The sequence below is a fragment of the Cebus imitator genome, unplaced genomic scaffold (genome assembly GCF_001604975.1).
Source record: "Cebus imitator isolate Cc_AM_T3 unplaced genomic scaffold, Cebus_imitator-1.0 Scaffold52, whole genome shotgun sequence".
In the NCBI taxonomy this organism is placed as follows: Eukaryota; Metazoa; Chordata; class Mammalia; order Primates; family Cebidae; genus Cebus; species Cebus imitator.
The window spans coordinates 3,242,861-3,252,740 of record NW_016107367.1 but is presented as its reverse complement, the minus strand read 5'-3'; the positions used below and the strand labels follow the sequence as shown (position 1 = coordinate 3,252,740).

The following is a 9,880-nucleotide window of genomic DNA, read 5'->3' as shown; positions in this document are numbered from 1 at the left end:
TTTTTTGAGACAGAGTCTTGCTCTGTTGCCCAGGCTGGAGTGCAATGGCATGATGTCGGCTCACTGCATCCTATTCCTCCCGAGTTCAAGCCATTCTCCTGCCTCAGCCTCCCAAGTAGCTGGGACTACAGGCGTGTGCCACCATGCCCAGCTAATTTTTTGTATTTTTAGTAGAGATGAAGTTTCACCATGTTGGTCAGGATAGTCTCGATCTCCTGAGAGACATTACCATTCAAATCAGGCCAGCGTGGCACTCATGCCTGTCATGCCAGCACTTTGGGAGGCCGAGATGGGAGGATCACTTGAGCCCAGGACTTCGAGACCAGCCTGGGCAACTCAGTGAGATACCATCTCTACAAAAAGTTTAAAAAAAAAATAGAGACTGGGCTCGGTGGCTCATGCCTGTAATCCCAGCACTTTGGGAGGCCAAGGCGGGCAGATCACGAGGTCAGGAGATCGAGACCATCCTGGCCAACATGGTGAAACCCTGTCTCTACTAAAACTACAAAATTAGCTGGGTGTGGTGGCACATGCCTGTAATCCCAGCTACTTGGGAGGCTGAGGCAGGAGAATTGCTTGAACCCAGGAGGTAGAAGTTGTGGTGAGCTGAGATCACGCCATTGCACTACAGCCTGGGCAATAAGAGCAAAACTCCATCTCGGGGAAAAAAAAAAAAGGCACATGCCTATAGTCCCAGCTACTCAGGAGATTGAAGTGGGAGGATCACTTGAGCCTGGGAGGTTGAGGCTGCAGTGAGGGGTGATAACGCCACTACACTCCAGCCTGGGTGACGGAATGAGACCTTGTCTCAAATAAATAAAAATAAAATTCAAGTCAGTTACCTTAGTTCAGAAACTTTTCAAAGTAGTAGTCTATGAGAACTACTTCAAAAGAGCAAAACCAGCTGGGCGAGGTGTCTCACGACTGTAATCCCAGCACTTTGGGAGGCCGAGGCAGGTGGATCACCTGAGGTTGGAAGTTTGAGACCAGCCTGACCAACATGGAGAACACTGTCACTACTAAAAATACACAGCCGGGTATGGTGGCGCATGCCTGTAGTCCCAGCTGCTTGGGAGGCTGAGGAAGGAAAATTGCTTGAACCCGGGAGGCGGAGGTTGCAGTGAGCTGAGATTGCACCGTGGCACTCCAGCCTGGGCGATAAGAGTGAAACTGTCTCAAAAAAAAAAAAAAAAAAAAAGGAAACCACATGGGAGAGTGTTTCTTGGGGGAGGTGTGCTGTGCCCGAGCCGGCTCCAGCACCAGGGACGCTGGTATGTGTCAAGAGCACACCTCCGAGCTGGTGTGAGCTCCGCAACATTACATTGTACTTCCTGCTGCCGCTGCTGCTTCCCTGAGCCCCAGCTCAACCTGGAGCATGAGCTCCCACCCTGAGGAGGAGGCTGTTGATACTGTTTTCTTTCCAGAGAGGCAACGGGTGGGTTCAGTGTCATTGCTTAAGTTGCTACCTCTGCATAAGAGCTCTGATCAGAAAGCAGTTCCTTTGTTACCCCAGCCTTGGCTTTCGGGTTGGGAAGTATGGTCACAGTATCCCTGGAGAGCCTTTCGGGGTATAGACTTCGCGTGAAGTCCTTCTCAAGTAGTGTGAGGTGGCCAGAGTCCGAAGCAGCAGCCTCTGTGGAGTGAGGGGCGCAGATGGGCCTGGCCTGAGCTTGCCCTCTGCACAGCCAGCTTGCCTCACACCCGCCTCCAGCCGGGCACCCACAGCCCTGCTCCCACTTACCTCACCCACCCTTCCTCTCCCAGGATGAAGCCTGCTGGGAGCGTGAATGACGTGGCCCTGGATGCCTTCGACTTGGACCGGATGAAGCAGGTGAGTGTGCCCTGTGCCCTTCTCAGACGCTGAGAGCAGCCAGCAGGCTGGGGACCGTCTCTGACCAGCACGGCCAGGCAGGCCCTGGGGGCCCACATGTGGCTGCCAAAAAGCCAGTCAGGGAGCAGCCATGACGGAAAGGGGGTGACCAAGCTTGTCCCTTGTCCCCAGCCCCTGCTGTCACCAGAACTAAGACGTCCCTCAACCTTTCTGGGCACCTCCCTTAGGCCCGCCTCGGGGGTTTTCTTCCCTAGGGCAGCCCTTAGTTTCAGCCACATCTGCCTGAGGGAGGCGGCTGCAGGATGTCTCCAGGCCTTCCACACTGTCCCCCTTCAGCGTGGAAAGGGGGCCGCAGGGAGGCAAGGGTGACAGATGTGACTCTGGAGAGGCCCAGGAGACCCTGACCCCTTTGAACATGGCCCTGGCTTTTCTGTCTCCACTGCCTGTCCCTTCACCTGGATGCTCCTTTCCAATAGGAGATCCTAGAGGAGGTGGTCAGAGAGCTCCACAAGGTGAAGGAGGAGATCATCGATGGTGAGTGGAACCCCTGCTGGGGAGGGCGGCACCCAGGGCTGCAGGACAGGGGTCCCTGTCACCCAGGGTGGGGGCCTGCAGTTTTGAGCAGAGCCCACCCTGTAAGAAATTTCATTCTTCTTACGATCTCTAGTTGAGGAAACAGGCTCAGGAAAGCTAAGTGACTTGCCTAAGAATGTGCAGCTCCCGGTGGCATGACATCCGAATCTGAGACCCTCCACAGCCCTGTGCACCTTCCCCGAGGTCCCACGTAGGAGGTGCATGGTGGGCAGACCCCACATCATTACAAAGCCAGGTCTGGAGGAAGCCACCTGAGCATCTGTCATTTCACCCCTGATGGTTTATGTTGCCATCTTGATTCTGCCACCTCCAGTCACTCGTGTTGGGGTTCTGAGAGAAGCACTCTGCCTTCCTGGGGGTTCAGGGAGACCAAGGGCCACAGAAGCCCCTTCCAGGCCTGAGCCGCAGCCTGCCTGGCCCTGGGCTGGGGAGCAGGTGGGGAGCAGCCTCTGGCTCCGGAGCAGGGCGGGTCTCAGTGCAATACATCCGTCCTTCCGGTTCCCACCAGAGCCTTTGAGGGCGCTGGCTCAGATCTGCAGCCAGAGGAAAAGGGGGTGGGTCTGGGCAGGGCAGGCTTAGCCCTGGGTCAGAGCTGTGCAGTGCAGCCAGTGCCAGCTCCCACCTGCCTCCCCCACTAGGGCGATGAAGGCTCACACCTGGTGTGCAGCTGGGTCTGGCCCCGGGGACATTGCAGTGACCTGGGCAAAAGGGTCCCACAAGCACACAGGGTTGGAGGCTGATGGCAGAGGAAAGAGACAGGTAGGAGTCCGAAGACCCAGGCCTCCCCGCCTAGCCGGCCCGCCCTTGTTTGAGCAGAGAGCACTCAGTTCCTGTTTGTCCAGTTCGCCCAAAGGCCTGGGCTGGGGAGATAAGGAGTTAACAAATGAGGGAATGTGAGGCAGTCTACCCAGCTAACTGGTAACACCGCCTTACTGCTGGGCACCCTCCAGCCCCAGGCATAGCTGGTCAGAAACCAAGGGCCCTCCAAAGCCTCTGCCTGTCACAGGTACAGCCCCAGGAAACCACCCTGGCTGAGAGCCCAGGAAGGGGTGGGCATGGACCATGCCAGGGGCTCTGCGAAGCAGCTCCCTGTGGCTGGGGGATGCCACCCCCCCGCCTTGCCCTGGCTGTTGGCTCTTGCCCCAACAGGGTCCATCCAGGGAGAGGCCTGAGCTGGCATAGAGGAGGGGGAGTCAGGGAGGAGACAGATAGCAGAGCAAGGAGGGAAAGGCCCAAATTTGGGAGGCGGGGAGTTGGAGCACTAGCTTGGGGTGGGGAGAAAGCCAGGAGACAAGAGAGGCCCCTGTGTCTCCTGGGGAGTGAGCAGAGCCAGGGCCAGGACTTCCTGCTGCCCCTGCAGGAGCAGGGAGGGCAGAACCTCAGCCTCCACTCTGTTGGGGGAAGGGCTCCCAGGCCCCTGGCACCTCGATAGCCACCTGTCCAGAGCCTACAAAGACCCTGCATCCCCACGCAGAGCAGCTCCTCACACCAGGGTCCCAGTACCCACCATGCCTCAGCAGCAGTGAGCCACAGGCAGGGCACCAGCATCTGTCCTGAGCCAGATCCTCCCCTAACAGGGGCAGTGGCAGCAGGGGCCGCCACAGGAGGAATGGCGGATGAGCCCCCAAAAGCCTCTTGTCATCATCCCAGATGTCTGCGCCAAAGCCTGGGTGGGGCTCCCAGGGGATGGGGCAGGGGCAGATGCCAGGCAGGTCCACGCCAGGGGCGCGGGGCCCTGATGAGGAGCTGGACTGCACTCACCATGGCTGCACCTGAGCCGCCACCACCTGTCCCACAGCCATCAGGCAGGAGCTGAGTGGGATCAGCACCACGTAAGGGGTCAGCCGCGCTGCGCTGAGATGTCGAGCCCATCTGGCCACGGAGGACAGCCAGGAGCCCAGCCAGCCCCAGACTCCAGCGCACCAGAGCACGCACGGGAGCGTAGGTGCACTGCCGAGAAACCTCCCGACCTGTGATCACACGTTACAGTGAGGAAACCAAGTGCAACTCCTGGATTTTTTTAGATTCTACCTGACACAGAACACCAGGTCTACTTGTCTTTTTTGTATTTTATATTTGCTTATTTAAGTGTACATTTCTTTTGGTTTATAGAGAGACACCCCTAAATCACCTGCTTCATTAGATGGTTTCCAGGTTTTCTCCCAGGTGACGCTGTTAGCGCCTCAGCTGGCAGTGACAGCGGCCTGGTCTGGCGCCACCGTGCACTGCAGAGCTGTCCAGCGCAGCTCCGTCCCCAGCGATCATGGTGTTGAAATTGTCTGTCATGCACCACGGTGTCTGTGTTCACACAGTAATAAAGGTTTACTGTCCGCACCCTCGCACTCAGGATCTCACATTGGTCCTTCACACTCGGTGAAGAGCCTGGGACCACCGTGACCAGAAGTCGTAGGAGCAAGATGGTGGTCTTGGACAGAAAGTTGGGCTCAGAGCATTCCCAAGCCCAGGAAGGGTGGGCTGGTGTCCTGGAGCTGGGCCTCAGGACCCCCAGGAAGATGGCCCTTAAGTGCAGCCCACACCCCTGAGCTCCACAGGACTCTGTGCGCATTCTGACGACAGGGCCCCCTGAGCACCCTGTCCAGGGGAGGGATGGACGTGGGGCTCAGTAGACACCGGGCAAATGCAAGGCAGCTTTGCCTGCTCCTCGGGTCCACAAAGTCTCTGGGGAGGACCACCTGGCCTGCAATGGCCTGTCCCAGGCCCCTGCCCTGAAGCAGCAGCCAGAGACAGAGGCTCTGACCCTTGGCTTCTAGGACCCAGGGTCACCAACAGGCTGGCCTTGAGATCCTGTGACCGTTCATGCCCCAGTTCTCCCACATGACCCCCCACGGCCACCAAGAGCAGTGTGCCCAGCAGCCCCCAAGGGCCATGGCAGGGAAGGGAGCACTGGCGTATTGGGACCCAGTGGCTGATCTCAAGGGCCAGCTCCTGCTCCTGACACACTGCACCTCCCTGGGCTTCCCAGCAGCCCTAGTGACAGGAATATGACTGTTCTTCCCCTTAGGAGGCAAGGCACCAAGGTCTGGTGGCACTTTTAACCCAGGACCTGCAGACCACAGCTCAGAGCTGCTCTCTCCTGCTTCCCCCCCAGGCCAGGAGTCCTGTAGTCTCCCGGAGAGCTCCAAGGACAATCTTCAGAACCACCCTCTAAACCTGGGCCTGGCCTCCAGCTTGTGGACGAGGCCTGGACATGCCCCTTTGTGCGGTCTGAAGAAAAGTGCTGGACAAGGCGCCCCTCAGACACAGCAGGAGGAACGGGTGCTCTGGGGCTCCCGTCAGCCTGTGAGTGGGCCTGTGTGTACAGGGAGGGGCCGCCCAGCTCAAAGTCTTCGTGCGGGGCCAGTGGTGCTTCCTTCACAGAACAAATTCTGGGCTCAGGTTGCTTCCCTGTGCCACTCAGCAGGCTGCCCAGGGACAAGGGAGCCTGGCACCATGCGAGGCCACTCCCAGGTGTGGGGGGAGGCCTCCATCTCCCAAGTCAGTAGGGACAGCCCCTGGGACCCGACTCATGGCAAGGCCTTCAAGCCCTGACTGCAGCCTCGGTCTCCCTTCCTAAGTCCTGGAGGCTGAGGCTGCCTTCCCCAGGGCTGTGGTGGAAGCAGCAGGACTGGGCCCCTCCATCTCTCTCTCTGGCAGGGAGGGCCTCACCCAGGCACCCCTCCTACTGCCTACCTACCTCTAGGACATCAGGACCCACCCCAGCCCAGCCCTCCAGGAGAAGACAACCTCTTACATCCCAGCTGTGCCTTCTGCCCTTCTGTAGAAAGGACCCACACATAGCCCACTTCACATAGACTCCCAGGACGCTGCCTGGCCCGCATCCCTCTGAGCTGTGGCTCACCAGCGCATTCACCTGCCCGGCCAGCCCCTCTAAGCTGATGTGGGAGACAGACCCTCTGTGGGCTCCGGGACACTCCCCATGCCGGAAGGCACAGGGAGAGCAGGAAGTGAACAGACCCAAGGAGTGGGGATGAGGCAGGTAGTTTGGGCTCCAGGCTGGGGAGCCAGCCTCTGCAGGGCCCAGCCAGGCAAGGGAGGAGCCGGAGATTCGGGGCCACACAGATGACCAAAATGAGCTTTCTGCTGTCCACACCTCAGTGTGTGTTCACATGGTAGTGGCAGGCCCTCAGGGACACTGCCCAGCAGCAGGCACCATCCTGCAAAGAGCCAGGAGCGCACACAGGACCTGGGCCTGGCCTGGAGGAAGCGGCACTCAGGCCTCAAGCTCCACCCGCCGGGGCAGCCCAGTGCCCCATTCTCTGGGGCCAGGCTCCAGCCCACAGCACCCCCTCAGAAGCACAATCCATGGGCTGTGAAACAGACGCCAGGTTTAATGGACGGCACAGGCACCCCAAGAAGTCAGCTCTGTGGGTACTGTGGGCTCAGAGCACCCAGGTCACCACGGGCAGGTCCAGGCCTTGCCCGGTGAGGGACGGAAAGGGAGGGCCACTGCGAAGGTCCAGGGTGAGTCCACGAGCAGATAGAGCCCTGCAGCCCACACTGCTGTGGCCAGGTGTGCTGTGCAGGACGCTCTGAGGGGACAAGGGCAGCAGCCCGGGGCGCAGGAAGGAAATGCATCCCCTCAGAGCTGGGGTGAGAGGCCGGAGGGGCAGGTGGGGGATGATGGCCACCAGGAGGCAGCCTCACAGGCCATCCTTTGCGAGTCTGTACACCCGCTTCACCCTGGCATAGGGCCCCAGGGAGTCCTGAAACACAAAATCCCAGAGCACCCTCACCCATGAGGAGTGCTGCGGCAGGTGGTCGTAGTACTCGGGCGCAATCTTCCGCACCTGTGGAGAGGAGGTGGGGCTCAGAGGCTGGTTTCCCTCGGGGCCACATGTGCAAGCACACACGCACACCTGAGCACGTGCTGCTCTTGCACACGCTCATGCACAGACATGTTTGCACACACACACACAGGTGTACATGCATGCACATGCATCACAGCCTCCGGGGTGCCCATGTCCAGCTCAGCCAAACACGGGGCCATCCCCTGTAGTCCTCCCTGCCACCATCATCCCCCACCTCCCTGGGTACCCAGAAGGCTGGTGCTCCCTGCTGGAGTGCCCTGCCCCAAGTGGTAGTTGGAGAATTCATTGCACCACTCCACTTGACCCCACCCCACTTCCTGATCCACAGACCCCACTGCTGGGGTAGCAGCTGAGGCATAGCCCACCTGAGTCCTGCCAGGCCACAGGGTCACACCCATGCTCCTCAGCCCAGTGACCCGCCAACAGTGACCTCGGCATCAGCGAGCCGAGGAAAGTGCTTGTCACTTTCCAAAGGCCTCTTGAGCACCTGCTAACCCCTCCAGCCTTTGCTCTGCACCAACACCCCCACTGCCTCCTCCAGGAAGTGCTCCCAGCTTCAGTGCCTGCAACTGCACCACCACCATGCCGCCCCACTGCTCAGCAACTCCCATCACAGGATGCCCTTCCTGCCCCCTCTGCACCCCGTCACCTCCTAAGGATGCTCTCAGGATGCAGGGGATCCAGCCGCAAAACCTGGACAGCAGGGCCATGGGAGGCAAAGCCAGCACCAGGCACTCAAAGCCTTGCACTTTGCTTGAGAGAGGTAAAGGCTCGTGATTAACAGCAGCACTCTCACTCTGTCACCTCCCGAGGTGGGCACCTCTCCCCCTGCACCTGTCACCTCCTGAGACAGGCACCTCTCCCTTCTGTGCCCCATCACCACCCAAGGCGGGCACCTCTCCCCTGCGCCCCATCAGCTCCCAAGGCGGGCACCCCTCCCCCTGCGCCCCGTCACCTCCCGAGGCGGGCAGCTCTCCCCCTGCGCCTCGTCACCTCCCGAGGCGGGCAGCTCTCCCCCTGCACCCGTCACCTCCCGAGGCGGGCAGCTCTCCCCCTGCACCCCTCACCTCCTGAGACTGGCACCTCTCCCCTCTGTGCCCCATCACCACCCGAGGCGGGCACCTCTCCCCCTGTGCCCCATCACCTCCCGAGGTGGGCACCTCTCCCCCTGTGCCCCATCACCTCCCGAGGCGGGCACCTCTCCCCCTGTGCCCCATCACCTCCTGAGGCGGGCACCTCTCCCCCTGTGCCCCATCACCTCCTGAGGTGGGCACCTCTCTCCTCTGCACCCCATCACCTCCTGAGGCGGGCAGCTATCCTCATGCCCTGTCGCTTCCCAAGGTGGGCACCACTCCCCTCTGTACCCTGTCACCTCCCGAGGTGGGCATCTCTCTCCCCCTGCACCTCTGCCTTTTTATCTATACAACAGGGATAATGGATGGGAAGGCAGCTGCTTCCTGGGCTGTAGTGAGGTTCAAGCGAGATAGTCCCCAGTGCAGAGCACCGCCTTGGTACTGCCAGCCAGAAAGGAGGGCACAGGCCACAGCCCAGGCTTGGAACCGGTCGGAGGGATTCGAGTCACACGGGCCAGGACGCACACACAACACGTTCAGGGACTCATGCACAAACACCTGCACAACTAGGCAAGTGCTCACACGAAACCACATGCAGAGCATGTATGCACGCTCAGGCACACATGCAAGTACCTGCATACGTGCAAATACTAGGCACCCACACATAATCACAGGGCAAACACGCTCACACAGACGTGCACACAGAGGCGCTCTCAGGTGCCTGAACACCCCAGTGCCACCTTCTCCTGCCCCCTTTGCTGCAGGCCACTCCAGTTCTTTCCAGGCAGCCAGAGGCCACTAAGGCACAGGCTGGCAATGGCTAAGGGATGGCTCCTCCTCCCCTTCCCCTTCGTCCTTTCTTGTTCAGAAATTCTCCAGCTCCCAGTCTCTCAAGGCAGAGGTGCCCAGCCCTGCGGCTTCCGCTCCCCATCAGCTCTGGCCAAGCCCCTTGGGCTGTGAAGGGCAAGGCCCGCCCTGTCCTCTCTGGGCCCTGGAGGGACACAGGGCAATGACAAGGAATGAGCAGGGACAGAGTCTGCAGATGGTGCTTCCACACAGTGTCACTAACGCCGCCCTGCTTCAAGGAAGAGGAAGCTGGGGCACAGAGAGGGTAAGCAGCTTGCCAGAGGAAACACAGCCCTCTGGCATACTTCATGGCAAGCTTCAAGCAGCCTCCACTGTGAAATGCCTCTCAGACCCTGCCTCCCTGAATTTGCTTCAGCCTCCAGCAGAGGACTCACCTGTGTTTCGTTGCCTTTCCTCCTGCCCTGGGGCAAGTGTGAGCGGCCATGCTATGACCAGCACCAAAACGGAGAGGTCGCTGGGCATGGCCCAAGGCCCTCCTGGGCCCCTACCTCCTCAGATGGCCATGCAGCCCTGCTCTGCCCTGCCGCAGCCGTGCTCTGCCCTGCCGCAGCCCTGCTCTGCCCTGCCACAGCCCTGCCACCCCAGCCACATACCAGGGGCAGGTTGCAGCCTGGGATGCTGGGGAAGTCGTGGTGCTCCACGTGGTAGCCCACATTGAAGGTGATCCAGTTGAGGGGCCCGTAGTA

At 60.1% G+C, this 9,880-nt stretch overlaps 1 protein-coding gene and 1 long non-coding RNA gene across 5 annotated transcripts in view; one reads left to right on the top strand and one right to left on the bottom strand.

Annotated features, from left to right (window-relative positions):
- The window catches only part of EVL (Enah/Vasp-like), a 183,734-nt gene extending 178,967 nt beyond the window's left edge, over positions 1 to 4,767 (top strand). For all 4 annotated transcript variants that reach the window (XM_017528134.2, XM_017528131.2, XM_017528133.2 and 1 more), the window contains exons 12-14: positions 1,765 to 1,831; positions 2,308 to 2,365; positions 4,224 to 4,767. In XM_017528134.2, coding sequence (XP_017383623.1) covers positions 1,765 to 1,831; positions 2,308 to 2,365; positions 4,224 to 4,261 — 163 coding nt within the window. In that variant the 3' untranslated portion in view covers positions 4,262 to 4,767. The remainder of the gene's footprint in view (positions 1 to 1,764; positions 1,832 to 2,307; positions 2,366 to 4,223) is intronic.
- Positions 4,768 to 6,754: 1,987 nt separating this feature from the next.
- On the bottom strand, positions 6,755 to 9,875 carry LOC108304085. The gene is made up of 2 exons (XR_001825119.2): positions 9,788 to 9,875; positions 6,755 to 7,233 (listed from the first exon to the last, which is right to left on the bottom strand). It is a non-coding gene; the product is annotated as an uncharacterized LOC108304085 (long non-coding RNA).
- Between the last annotated feature and the right edge of the window lie 5 nt (positions 9,876 to 9,880).